General features: G+C 35.6%; 2 protein-coding genes and 1 pseudogene across 2 annotated transcripts; 2 read left to right on the plus strand and 1 right to left on the minus strand.

The window, feature by feature from the left end:
• Positions 1–6542: 6542 nt before the first annotated feature.
• On the minus strand, positions 6543–8014 carry LOC137809568 (putative disease resistance RPP13-like protein 1). Its single transcript, XM_068610680.1, has 2 exons — positions 6658–8014; positions 6543–6601 (listed from the first exon to the last, which is right to left on the minus strand). Exons 1-2 carry the CDS (start codon positions 8012–8014, stop codon positions 6543–6545), a joined length of 1416 nt encoding a protein of 471 aa, XP_068466781.1.
• Positions 8015–11612: 3598 nt separating this feature from the next.
• LOC137829854 (putative disease resistance RPP13-like protein 1) lies at positions 11613–15864 on the plus strand. The gene has a single exon (XM_068636858.1). The coding sequence runs from the start codon at positions 11713–11715 to the stop codon at positions 15268–15270; it is 3558 nt and encodes a 1185-aa protein (XP_068492959.1). The 5' UTR covers positions 11613–11712; the 3' UTR covers positions 15271–15864.
• Positions 15865–18975: 3111 nt separating this feature from the next.
• On the plus strand, positions 18976–23163 carry LOC137827482 (putative disease resistance RPP13-like protein 1; annotated as a pseudogene).
• The last annotated feature ends 2920 nt before the right edge of the window (positions 23164–26083 follow it).

Consider the following 26083-nt stretch of genomic DNA (forward strand, 5'->3'; position numbering starts at 1 on the left):
CTGCAGAAGATTGAAACAAACAACATTAAATAAGTAGTGCTGAATGAAACTTTAGAATTAAACTCCAAAATCTATTTTATGTTTTTCAGATTTCAAGAGTCAGGACAAATTATCATGTGCAAACATGCATTGCATGAATATGAACAGCAAAACAAAGCAGGAACTGTAACTATCTCCTTTTAAAAAATTCAAATGAACATGGAGAAGCACTTAAGGTATAAAAGAATCAATACTATCAATGAACATTTAGCAATTTTGCATTCAATAGAATTTCATATTCTTATGTTCATCTTTTTTCCATACTGACTCCTACTTTCCATCATTTTAGATCCAGTACAAGTTTTGCTATGGATGAAAAGGTAGCAGTTGCTCTGTTTGAAAAATATAACAATGGATTGGTTTGGGAAACGAAGATTGCAGTTCTTAGGATTTGGAAAACTAAGATTGGTGACGCCTACAACGTGAGAATATTCACTACTTCACAATGCCTCAACAATGGTTGGATTATTTACATACAGTATTACCTACCAAGAAATTGTTGATTTTGGTTTAATCCCAAGTCCCACATCGGTGGGTTTATTGTTTGGGAATGAGGTTTGGGGGTTATAAATTAAACTCTCCTCCTTCACTGTTATATATCCCAATTTGTAATATCTTCTCCCATAATAATAAAAGTGAGTTGTTTTTGCTGTGCTCGGAGATTAGGCTAAATTGGCCGAACTCCGTTAACAATTTTCTGGTGTGTTTTTTCCTCTTTATCTCTTTTATTATTCTGCTCTGTTTATTCAATATTATTTGTCGGGTAACTCTGTTAGGGTTCTGTTTTAGTGGCAAAATTACTCGTTTTTCTCAACAAGTGGTTTCAAGAGCCGAAGGTTCGACATTGGGTTGTTTGAAATTATTTGTAATATTGAATACTATATTTTGAGTTTGTAATGGCAAATCAAGAAGAAGAAGCGAAGGATGTATCCAGAGTGTCAGGCCTCTCGTCATCATGGTCGAGGTTCCCGGTGTCCACTTTGAAATTGGCGGTGGAAATATTTGATGGCACTGGACATTTTGGTATGTGGCAAGGAGAGGTCTTGGACTCTCTTTTTCAGCAGGGTCTTGATATTGCTATTGAAGGAGAGAAACCAGAAGAGATAGAGGAGAAAGACTGGAGCATCATCAACTGGTTGGCATGCGGAACTATTCGATCCTGCCTGTCCAGATAGCAGAAGTATGCTGTAAAAGACGAGACTTCTGCACATAAACTGTGGAAGACATTGGAGGACAAGTTTCTGAAGAAGAGTGGTCAGAACAAGCTCCTGATGAAGAAAAGGTTGTTCCGATTTGACTACCAACAAGGTACTACTATGAATGCACACATCACTATGTTTAATTAATTAGTAGCAAACCTGTTGAATTTAAATGTGAAGTTTGAGGATGAGGATTTGGCTTTAATGTTGTTATCATCTCTTCCTGATGAATTTGAACATTTGGAGACTACGCTCCTTCATGGGAAGAAAAAATGTGTCGTTAGATGCTGTTTGTTTTGCTTTATATAGTCATGAATTGAGAAAGCAGGATAAGATGAAAACTAAATCAACGACATCAGAAGAAGCATTGGTGGCAAGAGGTCGTCAGCAAAGCCAAACAAAGGGGAGAAGAGGGAGGTCTAAGTCTAAAGGTCGAGCCGTTGCCAAAGATGAGTGTGCTTTCTGTCATGAGAAAGGACACTGGAAGAAAGACTGTCCAAAACTGCAGAAGAAAGGGAAGGCTCCGCAAGATGCAAATGTTGCAGAATGCAAAAGTGATGTGGAATCAGATATCTCTTTAATTGTCTCGCTTTCAGCATCATCATATCCAGATGAGTGGATATTGGATTCAGGTTGTACCTATCATATGTGTCCCATTCGGGAATGGTTCTTTGAATTTCAAGAACTTGATGGCGGGGTTGTTTACATGGGTAATGATAATCCATGTAAGACAACTGGGATAGGTTCAATCAAGCTGCGAAATCATGATGGATCCACCGGAATTTTGTGAGATGTTCGGTACGTGCCAAAGTTGAAGAAGAATCTCATCTCATTGGGGGCTTTAGAATCTAAAGGCCTAGTTATGACGATGCGAGATGGAATTCTTAAAGCAACTTCAGGAGCACTGGTGATGTTGAAAGGCGTGAGGAAGAACGATTTGTATTACTATCAAGGTAGTACAATGGTGGGGACAGTAGCGACAACAACTTCTAGCTCTAAAAAGGATGTTGAGGCAACGAAGTTGTGGCATATGAGGTTGGGACATGCTGGAGAGAAATCCTTGCAAATTCTTACCAAGCAGGGACTGTTGAAAGGTACGAAGGCTTGCAAACTTGAATTTTGTGAGCATTGTGTTCTGGGAAAACAACGAAGAGTGAAGTTTGGCACTGCAATTCACAATACCAAGGGTATTCTGGATTATGTGCATTCAGATATGTGGGGACCTGCCAAGACTTCGTCAATCGGAGGTAGGCATTATTTTGTCACTTTTGTGGATGATTTTTCCAGGAGAGTTTGGGTGTTTACTATGAAGAACAAAAATGATGTGCTTGATATTTTCCTTAAGTGGAAAGCTCAAGTTGAAAACCAGACAGGAAGGAAGATTAAGGTTCTCCGAACAGACAACGGAGGAGAACACAAGAGTGATCCGTTCCTGAAGGTATGTCAAGATTGTGGCATAGTTCGACACTTCACTGTTAGAAAAACACCACAGCAGAATGGGGTGTCGGAGCGTATGAACAAGACACTTGTGGAAAAAGTTCGTTGTATGTTGTCTAATGCTGAGTTAGGCAGAGAGTTTTGGGCTGAGGCTGTGACATACGCTCAACATCTCGTCAATCGTTTGCCATCATCTGCTATAGATGGCAAAACCCCGTTAGAGGTATGGTCTGGAAAACCTACAACTGATTATGATCGATTCTTTGCATGTTTTTGGTTCTATTGCATATTATCATGTGATTGAATCAAAGTTGGATCCACGGGCAAAGAAGGCTCTTTTCATAGGCTTTAGTCCTGGAGTGAAGGGATACCGTTTGTGGTGTCTAGAGGCAAAGAAGACGATTATCAGCAGGGATGTTATTGGTGGAGGTTACTGAATGGGAGATAGCATAACATAGCTATATCATGGTGCAACATCTGTAGTATATCAAAATAGATGGGATGGGCGCGGCGTGGCAGGTGTTTAAGCCAGCTGGAAAGGAAGTTTAAAGCATAAACTTTTCGGTGGTGTTAATTGGGTGGTATAGGGTGAAATTAAAGATCAATTTGAAGTTTCTGAAGATGCTGCTGAAAGCTAATGAGATGGTGGAGGTAGTTGACTCCTCCGTTGCTATGGGAGGTCGTTTGGTGCAGATGTATAGCAGCTTAATAGAGGACGCAACAGTGCTACAGTTGTTGATGGTAAAGAATTAATTGTAGAATAAAGCTGAAGATCTTGGCAGGCAGTAATGTTGGATGTTACTATAGGAGGTTGAGAGAGGTAGCACCAGTTATTAAACTCTGGATGTGGAGGTTGTGCTGCAAGTGGTTGTCAAGCAGGTGGAAGGATTACGTTGGGATTCTGGTGGGTAAAATGCTGGTTAGGGTCTTTGTAACAGTGCAGCAGTATAATAGAATTAGTATGGGAGCTGGTGTAGATTTTTACTTATGCAGTAGTTTAATTTATGCAGTAGGGGTTACTCTCTTCCTGTTTTGGGGTGTTTCTTTTGGAGACCCTAAAACAAGGTTGGAGTTGTAAAGGGTTGGGATACCCCTTTTGTATCCCTCTTAATTTAATTTCATTCTTTGCTGATCAAAAAAAAAAAATCAGCAGGGATGTTACCTTTGATGAATCTTCCATGTTAAAGAAGGTAAATTCAGAAGGAGCTGATAGTACTCCACAACAGGTAGAGTGTGCTCGGAAGCAGGTGGAGTTTGAGCCGACAGTGGTGATCCCAACACGAAATACCACAAGTGACTCTCCTATAGTAGAAGAAGAGTCAAATGAGGAAGAGGTTCCTACCCAAGAATCTCAACAACAATCAGCGCCAATTGTAGTTAGAAGACAGAGACGGGATATTCAGAAGCCTTCTCGTTTCGTGGATATGGTTGCCTATGCACTTCCAGTTGTTGATGACATTCCATCCACTTACCCAGAAGCCATTATGAGTTCAGAAAGTGGTAATTGGGCATGTGCGATGGAAGAGGAAATGCAATCTTTGAAGAAGAATAAGATGTGGAAGCTGTCACAATTACCAAAAGGCAAGAAGGCAATTGGGTGCAAATGGGTATTTGCAAAGAAAGAAGGATTTCCTAATAAAGAAGATGTTCGCTACGAGGCAAGGTTGGTTGCTAAAGGCTTTGCTCAGAGGGAGGGAAATGATTATAATGAGGTATTTTCTCCAGTTGTTAAACATTCCTCCATTCGAATTTTGTTGGCCTTGGTAGCACAGTTGAATTTGGAGCTTGCTCAACTTGATGTAAAGACCGCGTTCCTACACGGTTATTTGAAGGAGGAAATCTATATGACTCAACCAGAAGTATACAAGGTTGATGGTAAAGAAGATTGGGTTTGTAAACTTAGCAAATCGTTGTACGAACTGAAACAATCTCCAAGACAGTGGTACAAACGATTTGATAAGTTTATGAAGGATCATAAGTACAAGAGAAGCAAATATGATCACTATGTGTATTTGCGCAGACTTGAAGATGGTTCCTACATTTACTTACTCTTATATGTTGATGATATGCTGATTGCAGCAAAGAGCCAAGTTGAGATTGACAGGTTAAAGGCTCAGTTGAGTAAAGAGTTCGAGATGAAGGATTTGGGGGAAGCCAAGAAGATTCTCAGCATGGAGATAAACAGGGACAGGGAGAGGGGAAACCTTTGGCTGTCACAGAAGCAGTATTTGCAGAAGGTACTACAACGTTTTGGTATACACGAAGATACAAAACTTATAAGTACCCCACTTGCTCCTCATTTGAAATTGAGTAGCCGTTTATCTCCGACGACTGATGAAAAACGAGAATACATGGCGAAAGTCCCATATGCAAATGCAGTTGGAAGCTTGATGTATGCAATGGTGTGTACAAGACCAGATATTTCACAGGCTGTGAGTGTTGTTAGCAGGTACATGCATAATCCGGGCAAGGGACATTGGCAAGTTGTGAGATGGATTCTACGGTACCTCCAAAATACCTTAGATGTTGGATTGACATTTGAGCAAGATGAATCACTTGGTCAATGCATAGTTGGATATTGTGATTCTAATTATGCAGGTGATTTGGATAAGCGACGGTCTACAACTGGCTATTTGTTCACTTTAGCAAAAGCGCCAGTTAGTTGGAAGTCTACCTTGCAGTCTACGGTGGCTTTGTCTACAACAGAGGTAGAGTATATGGCGATTACAGAGGCTGTGAAGGAAGCAATTTGGCTTCATGTGTTGCTTAAAGACTTGGGAGTTGGTCAGAAACAACTTGAGTTGTATTCTGACAGTCAGAGTGCTATTCATTTAGCAAAGACTCAAGTCTTTCATGCACGGACGAAGCACATTGATGTTCGTTATCACTTTGTGCGTGAGATTCTTGAAGAAGAGGAGATTGTTTTCCAGAAGATTCACACTACGGAGAATCCTGCAGATATGCTCACCAAGGTGGTTACAAGGACCAAGTTTGAACATTGTTTAGACTTTGTTAATATCTTGCACATTTGAAGTTGGCGCTCGAAGGCGCAAATTTGAAGCACTGCAAAGTTTGTTTTTGTTATGTTTTGAGAAGATTTGTTTTAGGTGGGACTTGAAATTAAGCCAAGGTGGAGATTTGTTGATTTTGGCTTAATCCCAAGTCCCACATCGGTGGGTTCATTGTTTGGGAAGGAGGTTTGAGGGTTATAAATTAAACTCTCATCCTTCACTATTATATATCCCAATTTGTAATATCTTCTCCCATAATAATAAAAGTGAGTTGTTTTTGCTGTGCTCGGAGATTAGGCTAAATTGGCCGAACTCCGTTAACAATTTTCTGGTGTGTTTTTTCCTCTTTATCTCTTTTATTATTCTGCTGTGTTTATTCAATATTATTTGTCGGGTAGCTCTGTTAGGGTTCTGTTTTAGTGGGAAAATTACCCGTTTTTCACAACAGAAATCAGTAGATCCTAAAATATCTTTCAACTTCAAAACAGAATACCGATAATAAGAAATTAAAAAGAGCATAAGTTTGATGCGTGAAGAAAGTGGTGATCCACAAATTAAAATATTTGAAGTAAATAAGATTGTATTTGAAACGCTTGAAAGATAGTGTGTAGAATTGACACCCGATGAAAATGTAGGCATATGAGAATTGGTGCATTGGTAATTTCCAATTTGTGCTTTGTCTTACATCTTTACTATCTCACCATCAACCCATATATGTTTAATGTGAGCAATCTTTTCCCAGTCTTTGCCTTCTTCTTTCTTGCACCGTTCTTTGAGCAACAGATAGTAAAAAATATGGAGTTCTGAAGTCGATTCGGGCAGACCCTCCTCTGGCAAGCATTTGAGTATTGGACAATTAAGAATAAACATTGTCTGAAGAGAGGAGAGGTGACAGAGATACCTGTAGTCCCGTTTCTTAAGATTTGGAGAATGTTTTATGTATAGAGCAGTGAGAGAGACAGGGAGCAAACCTTCACCCGAAAAACACTCCACACCCACTTTTTCAATGCACAAGGATTTTAGGGAAGGATTGGTTCCCCAAACCCCCTTCTTTAGTGAGATAACAAGTTTGGAGCAATTCAAGAGATGCAGTTCCTTTAGATTTGATGGCAAACATTCGTCAGACAACTCCACTCCTGGACAATCCTTTATATACAGATAACGAAGAGATGGAAGGAGGGCAGACATGTGTTTAGGCATTGATTTCAATTTCAACAATCCTTCAATATGAAAGATCCCTAGTTGAGGTGCAAATAATCCTTCATGGGAAAATGATTCAAATTCATAGCAAACATTAATTATCAGATGCTTCAAATGACTATGATGGTGCCTCTGTGATATCGTCTGTAAGTTACGACACCTGGATAAACAAAGGTTTGAGAGTTTTGGGAATAAGTCTAGGGGGAAGTTCGTGAGAGAGTCACAACATTCATTTAATTCTAATTCTACAAGGAAATGGTAACAATGGTTGATGGGAATATTCACTGTCGGACAAGAAAAAATAGTCAAGGATTCAAGAGGAGTATCCAATCGGAGGTGCCCTATCATATAAAATGAAGATGTTTCCATATTCATAGCTTCAATTTCTACCACCCTGAGAGTCGAAGCCCCAAGTTGTTTGCACCCCTTAATTATTAGATTCTTTAAATGAGGAAGGTGTTCTGGCAAGTGTCCTTTCAGTTTGGGACAATCCGTCACAGAAAGACCTTGAAGACCAGGAAAAGCACCCTTCATGCATTGCCATTCTTCCAATCCCTTCATACCATGAAAGCTCAACGTTTCCAAGGATGCAAATGCAGGAGAGCTATTTCCGTAAAAATTCGCATCTATCCTCACTATCTCATCAAGGCCGTCAATTTTCAATTGCTTGAGAAATGTAAAAAGTCCAAGGGAAGGCAACCATTGGCAATGTTTACAGTTATACAAGTTTAAGGAGACCACATTCAACAGAAATTTATCAGATAACCAACGTGGAAATTGTGTACCACAATAGTCACTGATTGACAAATGCTCCAAATGGTTGGAAGGTTGCAGATTCTCTAGTAGTCCTCTTTCTTTTACTGATTCATCGTTGTTCAACTTCAAATTCCATTTTAAATCTAACCCCACAAGATGTACTTTATTCTTCAAATCAGCTGTCAATGCATCACAGGGATTCACGATAGTTTGAAGATTTTGAATTGACAACTTTCCGTGAAGATCAAGATCTCCTAATTGTTGAACACTGAATTCACTACTACTTTTGCCAACCTCAAACTTACTAATCCATACTTGAAGATTCTTCAACTTTCCTAAAAGAACGTGAGCCTTTCTTAAAGAAGTTCCCATAAGTTCAAGGCGGCACAAACCCTAAACCCTAAAGCTCATGCAGTAGAGAGCAACTCCTTCAAATTGGGACAATTGTTCAGCTTCAACACTTGCAAGTTGTAGAGTGAACATATTGAGTTAGGAAGTCTTTGTGTGTTTGTGAATGAAAGGTCAAATGAACACAGATGTATAAGATCGACTATAACGTCAAGTACCTCTTTTATGTTCCAACAACCAGACAAAGATAAGAGTCGGAAGAACTTAAAGTTGGAGATCAACTCATGTATTGAATTCCCATAGTCCCCAATAGTTATAAATGTTCGTAGCTCTTTAGCTTCACATAAACTCCTATACACATGCTACTTAGTAGGTTCCGTTGTAGTTGAAAAGTAACGGGTTGTCTTTGGTACTTTTTGTCCTTCTGCTTTATCAACTCCCAACCTAAAACACGTTTCACCAGAAACATACTTTGCTAAATCATTGAGAAGGTCGTGCATGACAAAAATTGTTTCACACCTAATTGACTGTTGAAAGAATGACCTTGATAATAGATCATTGAAGTATTGTTCACCTATTTGTTCCAGAGACTTACTCTGTTGAGAGCATTGTAGAAAATTTTGAGCCATCCATAAGAGAATTAAGATCTCCTTATCAAAATTATGGTCTTTAAGGAATAATGCACAATAAGCGAAACATCTTTTGAGATGAGAAGAAAGATGGTAATAACTCAACAACAAAGCGGGGATGATTTTACTATTTTCTATTGGTAAGTCCCATATGTTGCTTCTCCGTACACCTTCCCACTCTGCAACAAATGACGTTGACTGTAAAAAAGATCCTACTGTTTGAAGGGCCAGAGGCAAGTCCTTGGCATTTTTCAACTATATTCATGTCAATCTCCTTTAACTCAGAATTCAACTTAGAGTTGTCATCTTGCACTGCATGTCTAACAAAAACTTGCCAGTTGTGATCTTTTTGTAATTGCTTTAGTTGGTGTGTGTTGTTTGAGTTCAAGGTAGAAGCAACTTTGTTACTGCGTGTTGTCACAAGAATTTTACTTCCCTTAGCCCATATTTAAGAGAAGTTTGTAATGATTTCTATTGGTGTCGGTCTTCATTCCAGACATCATCCAGAACGAGGAGAAACTTCCTTCCAGTCAACGATTTTTTCAATCGTCCTGAACCATTTCTAGATTTCTTCTATACTTATGGATTGTCTCAAAAATTGCTCTGGTAGCTTAAAAACATTGAATTCATCAGTTGTATAAATGTTGATTGGATATTTTCTTTATCCTCATCTCTGCCATAGATAACCTCATCAGCCAGCAACGATGAGGATTCAGTTGTTTTCTCTAACACTTTATTCCAGACAGCTCTAACTTGAATTAGTTTATTTGGGTGGCTTTACTTTATGAATAAAGGCACCAACGCACTTATCACATCTTACATGACTGTTAAATCGATGCATTCATCATTTTCTTCTTTCTTTTAGCATTAGGGGTACTTTAATAAGAATCACTTTATGTCAATAAAGGACTTATGGCTAATAAAGCATTAGTTGTTTAATTTTTGAAAATTGTAGAATTAAATTACTTACGTCATTTTAAAAAAAAAATGCTATAGGAAAATTCGAAGTTACTATACCTCTCCTTAATTACATTTATAACAAATAAATATTATAAACATATAAATTATGTTTCATATTTTTCATAAATAATTTTTAGTATAATAGAATATTATGTTTGATTATTAATAATTTTCATAAAAAAATTAAAATTAAAATTAAAATACCCCACGTTACCTTATACTTTGGAAACTTTAACTATTTGGTCAAGTGTTGTGCCATATGTGATTGGATCTTGTTGCCCATACCCAGGCACAGTGACTATTTCTCCCAAGAATTATTATCAGTCCTGGGAGGATGTATTCTATGATCAGTATAATCAAAAATTAAAATTAAACATTATCAATTCTTTTACAACCAATATATTTACTTTTTAATAGATTCAAAATTAAAATTATTAATTCTTTTTAATTTATTAATTTTTTTTAAGAGGAGTCTTTTACGTTTTTAGGATTTTTTTTAAAAGAAAATACTAAAAGTAATAACTTCCAAAGAAATTATAGAAAACGATTTTTTTTTAACTCGTAGAAGTCACAATGCATCCAAAATTAAAATTATTAATTTTTTTTTATTGTTTTTACTTTTGAAACGGTACTAGATAGAAAAATAAAAATAAAAGAATGTTAGATAGGAAAATAAAAACAAAAGAGTGTTAGATGGAGAAATAAAAGTGAAAATAGTATTATATGAGGAAAAATCTCTAATTGAGATATTTCCATTTTTATTTTAAATTGTTTTTTTATGAAATTATTAATAATTAAACATAAGTTTCTACTATAATATAAATTATTTATGAAAAACATGAAACATAATTTATATGTTTACTAATATGTATTTCTTATAAATTTAATTAGGGAGAATATAGTAACTTCAATTTTTCATATGATATTTTTTAAAATGGCGTATGTAATTTAATTTTAATTTATAATTTAAATGTATTTTAACTTTAATTTTACTTTTATTTTTTAAAGAATTTATCCAAAGAACCTAAATAAATCATTGTCTAGAACGATTATGACTAAACGAGTCATTCCTCACCCACACATCTTATATCTCATTTATGCTTTGTTTAAAAAAAATTATATTTTTAGTGTAAAACTAAAAAATATAAATTAGTTTTTTATTTTTCTTAAAATAAAATCTATCATATTAAACATCACTATGAAACTTGACATTTTATCTAGACTCACACCTCAAGTATCAGAAATCATCTACCACCACATGAAAAAATTATTATTAAAAAAGTAGAAAAAAGAAAGAAAATACAATAAAATAGGGGGACTAGACCAAAATCCATTTATAAAAAAATCTAATAAAAGCTATACTTAGAATTTATACCTACTAATAAAGAATTTTAATAATAAACTAAATGGAAATAGAGATGACAATGCGGGGTGAGCCAAACGGTAACCCGTAACCCGTGCCCCGCTACCAAAAGGTGTGGGACAGGCTCACTAATCTAGCCCACTAAACCGCTTTGATCCGCATAACTCGGAGTCAATGCAAACCGGATTGGCCGTGGCGTAAATAAAAAAATAAGATGATAGAACTCCTAGATGATTTTCCCATCAAATCAAATGTATGCTCAAACTTCGATTTATTAGCCTATCTGATAATGAGCTTCCTTACTCAATTTATTAGCGTATATATGTGTTTACTCGATGTATTGCTCTGATTTGGTTATATTAAGTAAAAGCAAAATTAAGAAACAGAAGGAACATTAACAAGTGCAAATATATAACTTTAATCTCTATAAATTTGTAATTGTAAATTTAATTTTACAATTTTCTAAAATTAAACAGCTACTGCTTTATTGGCCATCAGTCCTTTACTGACATAAAGTCATTCTGAATAAAGAAAAAAGAAAATGAGAAATGGATACTTACTTGGGTGTCTTTATTCATAAAGTAAGCATTTGAAAAATACTATTTCACTAAAGTTGATAGAAAAGACTGTGAAACACACATGCTGCTGTCGGAATAATAACCTATGACTCACTCATTAACTTTTGTCACTCCTTCGTTCACATAACTAAGCTGCACTTCCAATTCTCAGAACCCTTTCTTCTCTTTCATTTCCCCACTTCCTTTCCAACCATGCCAGTCCTTGAAACACTTGGTGGTGCTCTTTTTGGTGCTGTTCTCCAGCTCCTGTTTGACAAGCTCGATTCTCATCAACTTCTCCACTACTTTCGTGGGACAAAGCTCGATGTCAGGATGTTGAAAAAGTTGAAGAGGAAGCTGATGGACATCAATGCTGTGATTGATGATGCCGAACAAAAGCAGTTCACTAATTCATTGGTCAGAGAATGGCTTGATGAGGTCAGAGATGCATTGTATAATGCGGAGGATCTGTTGGAGCAAATAGACTATGAATTCTCCAAAAGTGAGTTGAAAGCTGAATTCCAGAGCAGTGCTAGCAAGGTAAGCAGTTTTGAATCCAAGATCATAGAACTCCTAGAGGATCTAGAATCTCTCTTAGACCAAAAGCTTGTTCAAGATTTCAAAATTTCTAGTGGTGTTGGATCTGGGTTGGGTAATAACGTGTCAGGGAAAAGAAATGAATCCTCATCATTGGTGGCTCAAGAGGTTATTTATGGTAGAGATGAGGACAAAGAAATGATCCTTAATTGGTTGACATCTCCCAGTAACCATCATAACCAACTGTCAATACTTTCTATTGTGGGCATGGGCGGGATGGGTAAGACCACACTTGCTCAACATGTATACAACGACCCAATGATAGAGGGTATATTTGCTATCAAAGCCTGGGTTTGTGTTTCTGATGAATTCGATCTTTTCATGTTAACCAGAGCAATTCTTGAGTCAATCTGTAAGGAAACTGATAATAGTAGAAACCTAGAAATGGTTCAGGGACGATTGAAAGAAAAATTGAATGGAATGAAGTTTCTTTTGGTTCTGGATGATGTTTGGAATGAAGATCGAAATCAATGGAAATCATTGAAAACTCCTCTTAAATATGGGGTTAACGGAAGTAAAATTCTTGTGACAACACGCAGTAACACAGTTGCTTCTACCTTAGAGTCAAACCATATACACCAACTAAAGCAGTTACAAGAAGATCACAGCATGCAAGTTTTTGCTAAATATGCAGTGCAAGATGGAAGCTCTAAGTTGAATTATGAGTTGAAGGAGATTGGAATGAAGATAGCTGAAAAATGCCAAGGACTGCCTTTGGCCCTGGAAACAGTAGGATCTTTATTACAATCAAAGTCATCTGTTGCAGAGTGGGAAGGTATACTGAGAAGCAACATATGGGACTTACAAATAGAAAATAGTAAAATCATCCCTGCTTTGTTGTTGAGTTATTATCATCTTCCTTCCCATCTCAAGAGATGTTTCGCTTATTGTGCGTTATTCCCGAAAGACCATAAGTTTGAGAAGGAGAGCTTAATTCTCTCATGGATGGCTCAAAATTTCCTACAATGTTCTCAGCAGAGTGAGTCTCCAGAAGAAATAGGTGAACAATACTTCAATGTTCTATTATCAAGGTCATTCTTTCACCAGCCAATTTTGTACAATAGAACATGTTTTTTGATGCACGACCTTCTGAATGATTTAGCAAAATATGTTTCTGGTGAGATGTGCTACAGGTTGGGTGTTGATAGACCAGGAAGCGTACAACCGACTACCCGTCACTTTTCTATGGTAAAGAATCCTATTGAATGTGATGAGTATAGGAGTTTATGTGATGCTAAAAGGCTACGGACATTTTTGTCCATATCTAGGAATTGTGGGATGTCAATACAAGACTTGATCTCTAACTTTAAGTGCTTACGACTCTTGTCTTTATCTGACTGTAGTAACATAAAAGAGGTGCCTGACACTATAGCCGATCTTATACATCTCCGTTCATTAGACTTTTCACATACCTACATAAAGAGACTTCCAGACTCAATATGTTCACTCTATAACTTGCAAGTGTTGAAGCTCAACTGTTGTAAGTTTTTGAAGGAGTTGCCCTCGACTTTGCATGAGCTCACTAAGTTGCGTCGCCTTGAACTTAAGGGAACTACTTTAAGTAAGGCTCCGGTGCTTTTAGGAAAGTTGAAGAATCTTCAAGTATGGATGGGTGGGTTTGAGGTTGGCAAAAGTAGTAATGAGTTCAGTATTCAACAATTAGGACAACTTGATCTTCATGAAAAGCTGTCAATTAAAAATCTTGAAAATATCATGAATACCTGTGATGCATTGGCAGCGGATTTGAAGAATAAAACACATCTTGTGAAGCTAAGTTTAGAATGGGATTTGCAGCGCGACAATGAAGATTCAATAAAAGAAAGAGAAGTACTTGAGAATCTGCAACCTTCTAGACATTTGGAGCAGTTGTCAATCATCGGCTATTGTGGCACACAATTTCCAGGTTGGTTATCTGAAAAAAATCTACTGAATGTGGTGTCCTTAAAATTGTATAATTGTAAATATTGCCAATGGTTGCCTTCCCTTGGACTTTTGACATTTCTCAAGCACTTGCAAATTTACGGCCTTGATCAGATAGTGAGGATAGATGCCCATTTTTACGGGAATAGCTTTTCTGCATTTGCATCCTTGGAAATGTTGAGTTTTAAGAATATGAAGGAATGGGAAGAGTGGCAATGCATGACGGGTGCTTTTCCAAGTCTTGTAAATCTTTTTGTAATTAATTGTCCCAAACTGAAAGGACATTTGCCAGAGCATCTTCCTTATTTAAAAGAACTAATTATTGTTGAATGCGAACAACTTGTGACTTCGATTCCTAAGGCCGCAGAAATTGAAGGTGTGAACATGAAGCCATCTCCATTTAATATGATTGGCCACCTCGTATCTCATACTCGTCTTCAATCCTGGAGTATTTATTCTTGTCGGGGCATGAATATTCCCATAAACCATTGCAACGATTTCCTTGTACAATTGGATATCAGTCAATGTTGTCACTCTCTCACGAACTTTCCTCTGGACTTATTCCCAAAACTATGGCACCTTAGACTAGACGAGTGTCGTAACCTACAAATGATATCACAGGCGCTTCCTCATTGTCATTTGAAGACACTGAGAATTGAAAAATGCTCTGAATTTGAATCATTTCCCAATGAAGGATTATTTGCACCTCTGCTAGAGAAATTTTCGATTGAAGAATTGAAGAAATTGAAAACAATGCCTAAATGCATGTATGCCCTTCTTCCATCTCTTAATGATCTGGAGATAAAGAATTGTCCAGGAGTGGAGTTGTCTGACGGATGTCTGCCATTAAAGCTAAAACACATCTCTCTCTTGAATTGCTCCAAACTTGTTTCCTCACTAAAGAAGGGGGTTTGGGGAACCAACCCTTCTATAGAATCCTTGATTATTGAAAAAGTGGATGTAGAGTGTTTTCCGGGTGAAAGTTTGCTCCCACTCTCTCTTACTGTGTTACGCATAATTGATTTTCCAAATCTTAAGAAACTGGACTACAGGGGTCTCTGTCACCTCTCCTCTCTTCAGACAATGTTTATTCAAGATTGTCCTATACTCCAATGCTTGCCAGAGGAGGGTCTGCCTGAATCCATTTCAGAACTTCTTATTAATGATTGTCCGTTGCTCCAACAACGATGCAAGAAAGAAGATGGCGGAGACTGGGAAAAGATTGCTCACATTAAAGATCTATGGCTTGTTTAAAACAAGAAAACATAAAAGATGAAGTCCAAGTTGGAAATTACTACGACACCAACTCTCACATGCCTACATTTTCATCAAGTGCCAATTCTCCACAGTATCTTTGAAGCATTTTAAATACAATCTTATTTAGTGCAAATGTTTTAATCTCTAGTTTACCATTCTTTTCACACATCAACTTCTCCTCTTTTTAGTGTTTTAATATCGAGATTCTGTTTTGAAGTTGAAATAATTCTAAGCATTATTAAAGTGTATGTTCTTGTGGAATTATATTGAAAGAGGTGTGAATGAGGAGCTGTGGTGCTTCAACATTTTAAAAGTAGTTTGGACTTTGGAATGATTCAATATCCATCTTCAGTAGATTCTGTCCACATCTGCTACAAACAGTATTCTCAGAAGATTGACAATGAATGGTTATACAGTTTTATACTTTAGAGAGTTAAATCCAGTACAAATATAATGTCATATCAATTCAAATCCTTTTACTTTTCTTTAATTGTTTACATTCTCAAATAGCCATATAATTACCAATACCATCCACCCCTTCTCCATTCTCACTACCATGCTGCAAATGTACAGTTTTGCTCTAGTGACAGCACCTGTTATGTATTATGACATGTGTAGAGAAACACCCTATTCATTGGACATAAACGCCATAACACAAAAATAGAGAAGGTAAACAAAAGCAGAGCAAACGAAGAATCATATAGAGAGAATGCATGTGGTTCAACTGAAACCTAGTCTATATCCTTTGTCAAAAATTCACTATATGAGAAAGAATGAGATTACAACATGAAATTTATCTCTTATGTCTCACAAGTAAATTCCTTCTAATTTTATGTTTGTGGCCCCAGAGTAATTCTGGTAATTTTATCCAACCCATACTACTAAAAAGAACTAGGGAGGTCTCGATACAACCACATATTATGAACTTCAATGTTTTCATAAAATGTTGTTTGAAGGAAACAAAACTGCTAAAGAGCAAAAGAAACCTTTAATGTGGAATACGAAAATTCTAAACATAATGACAAATTGAACCAGAATGGAACAGCAGGTCATTAAAAAGGTTGCTTGAATGAAAAAGGAAAAAAAAACACAGAAACCAGAGTGAAAATAATACAGATATAATTCCTTAGCACAGGTGGTATTAGATCCTCCTTGTTGGCTGTGTAATTAAAGGGACACCTTAGGATTCATAATTCATAAGAATACAGTGTTTATACAATATACATAATCTTAACACAGGATGAAAGTTGATATATTCTGGACAGCATTAGAAAAATATGCAGTAATGACAGCATCTACTGAAGAACATATTATAGTTAAGAAATTGGTAATAGTAAGGATGTATGCAGTACACTAACATTCGGTATGTAACTACCATATTTTAGGATGCATCAATAAAAAACTTCATCACATCAGCCTCATATAATTATTAAGCAAAAACAAGACATTGCATAATGAAGTAAACATGATTAGAACTTTAAAATGTTGATGAGACAACAAAATAATTAAAAGGTGGTTAAATTTATTTATAAATAAGACTAAAAATGAGAACGTTTAAACTTGTTAGTCTGGGGTTTTGGATATTCTTGTACCATCAGAGAGTTAACTTTGGAGAGAAGGATTCAAAACAAATTACTAAAGACACCATTATACAATTTTCAGTATTTCATGGAGAATAGATCCTAAACCGTATTAAATTATGTCTTATGAGAAGAGTCATCAATTAAAAAACATGTAAACATAAAAGAAGTCCAAGTTGGAAATTACTAAGGCATCGAAGCATCCATCAACATTCTACATAAGAAATCATCAGCCAAAAACATTGAGGTAATGGGTATTTGAGTCTTCTTTATTATGTACTTTTTCAGACTCATTAGTACTCAATATGAAACTCACTTAAAATCCTAACAGAGATATTAGTTCATGGTTTGTAGAACCATATATTCTAAAAAGTACTTTTTATTTTTGCAGATATATTCAATTCAACCAATCTAATTGATATGCGGATATCTAAAGAGAGTGATGCCTAACTTTAAACCAAAGTTACACAAGTTGTTTACCCCATTTGTATCTGATCATAAAACAGAGTTATGGTTAACATTGTGCGTGATTGATTCAACACTAGCATATGAAGCTGTCAATCAGGAGCTGTGGTGGTACAAGATTTTAAAATTGGTTTTGACTTTGGAGATGATTCAAAATCCTGTAGATAGAAAATAGATGTTTTGAAACTCCTACTTTGACAGCTTTATAACAACCGTAAAATTATGAAAATACTAGACAGGCTCCCTAACATGCAGAAGGTACAATTCAAACTTTGTAGGGAGTTTTTCTCAAGAGTAGAGGCTATCAGAAGTAATTATATCCTTCTCAGGCGACTCTTTGCATGGACCTAAACTTGCCATGTCTCCACATAATTAGTAACATATGCTCTATTGGTGAAATCAGTTAGGTTAAATTGTATTTCATTCCACCCCCTCATCATTATTAGTGGCATAGTACAAATGTTCAACAGTTTTAATGACAATGTATTATGAACTATGAAACTTTGACCTTTTAAACTGTGTGTTTGTGTCAGACACACATCTCTCATATGACACGTATCGGTGAAATATTCAATTACGATACGATTCTAACACAATTATGAAAAAAGATTTAATAAAATTTTTTTAGTCTATAAAATGGTTTCTAATTTAGTTAATATAACAGTAACTAAATATTTTTTTTTTCTAAATTTAGTGTCTATTCAATGATTTTCTTGTAGTATTCAGGACAAATATTAAGATCAGTTCAGCAAATGTGTTACATATTCCATATCTTCTTTTTACAAGCACCAAGTATACTTCAATAAAGACATTGCATAATAGTAAGACATATTTCATCACTAATATATCTATCTTTTGAGGAATGAAAGCTAGTGTGACGATCAACATAGTTCCAATCATTGAATCACCCAACCATTTTAGTCCCAAATAAGATATTTTTCTCCTTGTTCTTCTTTCACAATATGCAGAACAAAGAAACATTGAATAATGTCTGTCTTAGACAGACTAATCATAATCGTTGTGGTGAGTTGACTTAAGTAGTTTATAATTGGGATCTCAATTTTTCTAGAAAACATATCTACCTACCTTGATGAAACTATCCCTACCAAGGTAGTTTGAGACCCAACCCCATTATTTTTTTATGAAATTAGGCATGATTTTCTATTATAATATAAATTAATTATGAAAAATATGAAACGTAGTTTATATGTTTACTAATATTTATTTCTTATAGATTTGATAAGGGAGAGAGGTATAGTAACTTCAAACTTTCATATACAATTTTTCTTCTTTTTTGCTTTTTGGCCAAACGCCGTCTTCAAGAAAGTGGGCACACGTTGTGATGTGATGCCTGAAATTACGGAAGATGCTGAAACATTGCGGTTTTATTTTATTCATAACTTAGCCATCCAAATTCATAGATATCACATTTCATAGTGTTGGCCATCACTGCTTTATTCACATAAACTCATTCTTAATAAGGAACCACTTCTGCTAAAAGAAAGAACAAAATGGGAAATGAATCCATTTCATAGTCTTTATTCATAAAGTAAGCCTTTGAAAAAGACTAATTCACTAAAGTTGGTAGAAAATATTATGTTATGAAACCCACTTGCTGCTGTCGGAATAATCAACAATACTCACTCATTAACTTTTCTCATTCCTTCATTCACTTAATTAAGCTGCACTTCCAATTTTCACAACCCTTTCTTCTCTTTCATTTTCCCACTTTCTTTCCAACCATGCCAGTCCTAGAAACACTTGCTGGTGCTCTTTTTGGTGCTGTTCTCCAGCTCCTGTTTGACAAGCTCGATTCTCATCAAATCTTGGACTACTTTCGTGGGAGAAAGCTCGATGGGAGGCTGCTGAAAAAGTTGAAGAGGAAGCTGATGGACATCAATGCTGTCATTGATGATGCAGAACAAAAGCAGTTCACTAATTCGTTGGTCAAAGAATGGCTTGATGAGGTCAGAGACGCTTTGTATGATGCGGAGGATCTGTTGGAGCAAATAGACTATGAATTCTCCAAAACTCAGTTGAAAGCTGAATTCCAGAGCAGTGCTATCAAGGTAAGCAGTTTTGAATCCAAGATCATAGAACTCCTAGATGATCTAGAATCTCTCTTAGACCAAAAACTTGTTCAAGATTTCAAAATTTCTAGTGGTATTGGATATGGGTTGGCTAATAAAGTGTATGAGAAAAGAAATGAATCCTCATCTTTGGTGGCTGAAGAGGTTATCTATGGCAGAGAGGAGGACAAAGAAAAGATCCTTAATTGGCTGACATGTGACAATGAGAACGGTAGCCAACCGTCTACACTTTCTATTGTGGGTATGGGCGGATGGGTAAGACCACACTTGCTCAACATGTATACAACAACCCAATCATAGAGGCTAAATTTGCTATCAAAGCTTGGGTCTGCGTTTCTGATGAATTCGATGTTTTCAAGTTAACTAGAGTAATTCTTGAGGCAATCCATAAGTCAACTGATGATAGCAGAAACTTAGAAATGGTTCAGGGACGATTGAAACAATCCTTGACAGGAAGGAAGTTTCTCCTGATTTTGGATGATGTCTGGAATGAAGACCGAGACCAATGGAAATCATTGCAAACTCCTCTTAAATATGGGGTTAAGGGAAGTAAAATTCTTGTCACAACACGCAGTAACAAAGTTGCTTCTACCTTGGAGTCAAACAATATACACCAACTAAAGCAATTACAAGAAGATCATAGCTGGCAAGTTTTTTCTAAACATGTAGTGCAAGATGACAACTCTAAGTTGAATTCTGAGTTGAAGGAGATTGGAATGAAGATAGTTGAAAAATGCCAAGGACTGCCTCTGGCCCTTGAAACAGTAGGATCTCTTTTAAAGTCAAAGTCATCTGTTGCAGAGTGGGAAGGTGTACTGAGAAACAACATATGGGACTTACCGAAAGAAAATAGTAAAATCATTCCTGCTTTGTTGTTGAGTTATTACCATCTTCCTTCTCATCTCAAGAGATGTTTTGCTTATTGTGCGTTATTCCCCAAAGACCATGAGTTTGACAAGGAGAATTTAATTCTCTCATGGATGGCTGAAAATTTTCTACAATGCTCTCAACAAAGTAAGTCTCCAGAAGAAGTAGGTGAACAATACTTCAATGATCTATTCTCAAGGTCATTCTTTCAGCAGTCAATGTGGTACAACAAAACAATTTTTGTGATGCACGACCTTCTGAATGATTTAGCAAAATATGTTTCTGGTGAAATGTGCTACAGGTTGGGTGTTGATAGACCAGGAAGCGTACCAATGACTACCCGTAACTTTTCAACGGTAAAGAATCCTGTTGAATGTGATGAGTATAGGAGTTTATGTGTTGCTAAAAGGCTACGAACATTTTTGTCCATATCTACGACTTGTGGGATGTCAATACAAGAGTTGATCTCCAACTTTAAGTGCTTACGACTCTTATCTTTGGCTAAGTGTCATAACATAAAAGTGGTGCCTGACACTATAGCCGATCTTATACATCTCCGTTCATTAGACCTTTCAGTTACAAACATAGAGAGACTTCCCGACTCAATATGTTCACTCTCTAACTTGCAAGTGTTGAAGCTCAACAACTGTTTCTTTCTGAAGGAGTTGCCTTCGAATTTGCATGAACTCTCAAATTTGCGTTGCCTTGAACTTAAGGGAACTTATATAAGAAAGGCTCCAGTGCTTTTAGGAAACTTGAAGAATCTTCAAGTATGGATGGGTGGGTTTGAGGTCAAAAGTAGTAGTGAGTTCAGTATTCAACAACTAGGACAACTTGATCTTCACGGAGGGCTGTCAATTAAAAATCTTGAAAATATTGTGGATTCCTGTGATGCATTAGCAGCGGATTTGAAGAATAAAACACATCTTATGATTCTACGTTTAGAATGGGATTTGAAAGTGAATAATGAAGATTCAATAAAAGAAAGAGAAGTACTTGAGAATCTGCAACCTTCCAGACATTTGGAGCAGTTGTCAATCAGCGGCTATTGTGGCACACAATTTCCAGGTTGGTTATCTGAAAAATTTCTATTGAATATGGTGTCTTTAACCTTAAATAACTGTAAATATTGTCAATGGTTGCCTTCCCTTGGACTTTTGACATTTCTCAAGCACTTGGAAATTGACGGCCTTGATCAGACAGTGAGGATAGATGCTGATTTTTACGGGAATAGCTTTCCTGCATTTGCATCCTTGGAAACGTTGAGGTTTAACGATATGAAGGAATGGGAAGAATGGCAATGCATGCCGGGTGCTTTTCCAAGTCTTGAAGATCTTTTTGTGACGGATTGTCCTAAACTGAAAGGGCACTTGCCAGATCACCTACCTCATTTAATGTTTCTATTTATTGACCGGTGCGAACAACTTGTGACTTCGACTCCAAAGGCGATAGAAATTGAAGGTGTAAAGATGGAGACATCTTCGATTAATATATTAGGGCTTCTCGTATCTGATTCTTCTTTTGAATCCTTGCATATTTATTCTTGTCCAGGCTTGAATATTCCCATAAACCATTGCTATGATTTCCTTGTAGAATTGGATATCAGTCAATGTTGTCACTCTCTCACGAACTTCCCTTTGGACTTATTCCCAAAACTCTGCCACCTTGAATTAGGCAAGTGTCGTAACCTACAGATGATATCACAGGTGCAACCTCATGATCATTTGAAGAATCTGAAAATTAAAAAATGCTCTGAATTTGAATCATTTCCCAATGAAGGATTATTTGCACCTCAACTAGAGACATTTTTTATTCAAGGATTGAAGAAATTGAAATCAATGCCTAAATGCATGTCTGTGCTCCTTCCATCTCTTAATGATATGTGCATATACGATTGTCCAGCATTGGAGTTGTCTGACGGATGTTTTCCATCAAATCTTAAAGACATGTATCTCTTGAATTGTTCCAAACTTGTTACCTCACTAAAGGAGGGGGTTTGGGGAACCAACCCTTCCCTAGAATCCTTGTGTATTGAAAAAGAGGACCTGGAGTGTTTTCCGGGTGAAGGATTGCTCCCACTCTCTCTTACTGAGCTACGCATAGATGATTGTCGAAATCTTAAGAAACTGGATTATAGGGGTCTCAGTCACCTCCCCTCTCTTCGAAAATTGGTTCTTGAAAATTGTCCAATACTCCAATGCTTGCCAGAGGAGGGTCTGCCCGAATCTATTTCACAACTCAGCATTAAAGACTGTCCTTTGCTCAAAGAGTGGTGCCAGAAACAAGGAGGCGAAGACTGGGAAAAGATTGCTCACATTAAAAGTATACAAGTTGATGGTGAATATGTAAACATAAAAGACGAAGCAGAAATTGGAAATTACTATGACACCAACTCTCACATGCCTACATTTTCATCATCAGGTGCCAATTCTCAACAGTATCTTTGAAACATTTCAAATAATCTTATTTAGTGCAAATATTTTAATCTCTAGTTCACCACTTTCTCCACGCATCAACTTCTTGTCTTTTTAATGTTTTATTATCGATATTTTGTTGTTGAAGTTGAAAGAATTGTAAGCATTACTGAAGTGTATGTTTTTGTGGATTTAGATTGAAAGAGGTGTGAACCAGGAGCTGTGGTGATTCAACATTTTAAAAGAGGTTTGGACGTTGGAGATGATTCTATATCTATCTCTTTAAACATAGCTTTATATCAATTGAAATCCTTCTACTTTCATTTCATTATTTTCATTCTCAAATACCCATATCATTAACAATACCACCATCCTTGTAATTCTCAACTTTTGTGGCACTAAACCATTTTTTTTATTGGCTAGCAGGACACAGATACAAATTTTAGAATAAAGTGGAATGTTACAGTTATTATACGTAACATGCATAAAAATAACATCCAACCAACATTCCATCCTTCCACAACTTATTCATGATTTTTGCATCATGATTTTATCTAAATGAAGAAAGTAAAAAAAATACAAATAAAGAGAGATTCATATTATGTACTATGACCTGTGTATGAAAAATAATACAAGATTACAACATCAAATTTATCTCTCTAAGTCTCACAAGTAAATTCCTTCTAATTTTATGTTTGTGGCCCTAGAGTAATTCTAGTAATTTTATCCAACCACATACTACTAAAAAGAACTAGGAGGTCTCGATACAACCATATATTATGAACTTCAAGATTTTCATAAAATTTTGTTGAAGAAAAAAAAAACTGCTAAAAAGTAAAAGAAAACTTTAATGTGGAATACGAAAATTCTAAAATAATGACAAGTTTAACCAGAATGGAACAGCAGTTCATGAAAAAATGAAAAATATTAGAAAAATATGTTTTTAAACAAGCGGTTCAAAGAGCAAAGCGGTGCAAAAAGAAAAAGGAACTTAGGCCGAAACATAAAATAATTTATCATGTTTTTTCACAATAATTATTTTCCTAAATTTCTTAATTAGAATCTTTAATTTCAAAGACTAACAAAAACAAACCAGTGCACTGAGCAAATGGTGAATAAAACTCATGAATACACAATTATAAGTCAATAAAATTTATTAAATTAGAATGAATTCAAGACGAAGGTACATGCACAACCAAAATTACAAAAAATATATAGTTTTAAAAGTATTAGTTATATTATTACTAAAATTTATAATAAATAAATATTTTCAATATGTCAAATATGTTTTAGATTTATGATAAATAACTTATATTATTATACAACTTCTTTATAACTTTTAAAACATAGAAAATCTTGTTAAAACTACAAATATTGGGAGTGTTAAATGGAAAGAGGTTAAGAAAAATGTTTATTAAATTAAAAACAACTAAAAATGTTCTCCTTACACTACTATTAGCTACATAATAATAACTTATAGATACAATATTTGATATTTTAGATATTATTTTTACTATTTCAAATTAAATTAATTTACAATGAATTGAGAAAACTGAAATATTGAATTGGGTTAAAGTAAACATGGACTAATAATAAATAGATATGGTTTTGGAGAGTGAAGGATTTGAGCATATATTTTAACTCTCTAAGTAACTAAAGAAAAAAAAAAATCTAGTTACTGTTTTTAAATATGAAAAAAAGGGCAACTAAAGAAAATAAATAATAAACTAAAAGAAAATTAATTGATAGTTATTATTTCGAGAATCATATTTGGCATAAAACACTATTATTATTTTATTTTCATAATTAGTATTTACGTAAAATGTAAGTTTATAAAAAGGTATATAAATAGTCTCAATCATTATTTTAGTAAACTATTCTTAATGGTCTATTACATTAACTTTTTTATTAAAATATGTTTAATTTTTTAAATCCATAAATAATAATTAATGTTAATAATCTATTTCTCCTATATATGTGGATTTAAAAAGATTAATAGTCGAATATAATTATTCTTTCTCCAGAATTAGTTTATATAGAAAGCCTCACTCAGTCTTTGGGTGAAAGAGGAAGCAAACAACAAATCTGAATAAGGGTTGGAATGAGACGCATAGAGACGGTGAACCCAACCGTGGTTCGACGGCGTCCCTTCGGACTAGAAGGCAGCGCGTAGGAAGCACTCGCCTAAGATGCATGACGAAGAGGCTGTGCGTGGGGGCGCGTGAGGTAGTTTTTGCCTTCGATATTGCCGGAGTTTGCAGTCGCATGGAGAGACTCTGAAATTGTTCCTTCCAATGCAGGTTACATATTTATCTTTTCTTGTCAACTCTGCATTGCACTCTGTGTGCAGATGCTGTCATGTGCAACACTCTGCTGTTTGGTATGCTGGAATTGGATGTGGGGATGTGCTTATTTCACTTCATTCAGTTTTGAAGCCACTGTTTTTGTGCTTTTCTGATTGCTAGTGGTTCTGATTGACCTAAGGCATGTGCTAGTTTCTAGTAGTCTGCAGGTTGTTTTACTGCATCAATGGTTGTGTGAGTCTAGTAGGTGCTCTATGGTGATCACGAACCAAAAGCTTCTGTTGCATGGAGTTCTTGACTATTGTATACGGGTTATCTCTGAAGTGTTCCATTTTAATTTTATTTATTTTTTGTTGATAAAAAAAAAAAACTCTGCATTGCACTAAGAATCTCTCTATTTGTACTTTTTTACTTTCTTCATTTGGATGATAAAATCATGAATATGATGGAATGTTGGTTGGAGAGAGTTGGATGCTATTTTTATTCCTGCTACATATAATAACTATAACATTCAACTCTATTCTAAAATTTGTATCTATGTTTAGCAAATAAAATTTGTTCCAGAGACTTTTTTTAGAATGTTCTGATATGCTTATCTGAAGTTAAAACTTTAATAATGTTGTGCTTTAAATATAATGTATGTGCTGATATAAGCTTATCCTATGAAGAATTTCCATTCTTGTTAATATGACTGGAAGCAGTCTAAATTGATGAGAAGACATGATTTGGGAGTAGGAATGGTTAGACTGCAATGTTTATTTTTCATTATTGACCATATTTAGTTAAGTTTAAGCAACAGGTCTCAGCATGGGAGGCTGGGGCAACGTAAGAGATTTAGATTTTGAGAAGAGGAGAGGTGACAGAAATCCCTGGAGTACAATTTCTTAAGTTTTGGACAATCTTCTATATTTAGCTGAGTAAGAGAGAGTGGGAGCAAACTTTCATCCAAAAACACTCCACATCCCCTCTCCTTGAATAGTCAAAAGTTCTACGAAAGGGTTGGTTCCCTAAATCCCCTTTAGTGAGGCAACAAATTTAGAGCAATTGAAGAGACACATTTCTTTTAGATTTGATGGCAAACATCTGTCCAA

The sequence above is a fragment of the Phaseolus vulgaris genome, chromosome 11 (assembly GCF_000499845.2).
Source record: "Phaseolus vulgaris cultivar G19833 chromosome 11, P. vulgaris v2.0, whole genome shotgun sequence".
In the NCBI taxonomy this organism is placed as follows: domain Eukaryota; kingdom Viridiplantae; phylum Streptophyta; class Magnoliopsida; order Fabales; family Fabaceae; genus Phaseolus; species Phaseolus vulgaris.

Excerpts from the sequence above, each read along its gene's own strand:
- LOC137809568 (XM_068610680.1), bottom strand. The coding sequence starts at position 8,014 with ATGGGAACTTCTTTAAGAAAGGCTCACGTTCTTTTAGGAAAGTTGAAG. Across the intron at positions 6,602-6,657 it reads GGAGTGTTTTTCGGGTGAAG|AAACGGGACTACAGGTATCT; the intron begins GTTTGCTCCCTG and ends CCAAATCTTAAG.
- LOC137829854 (XM_068636858.1), top strand. The coding sequence starts at position 11,713 with ATGCCAGTCCTTGAAACACTTGGTGGTGCTCTTTTTGGTGCTGTTCTC.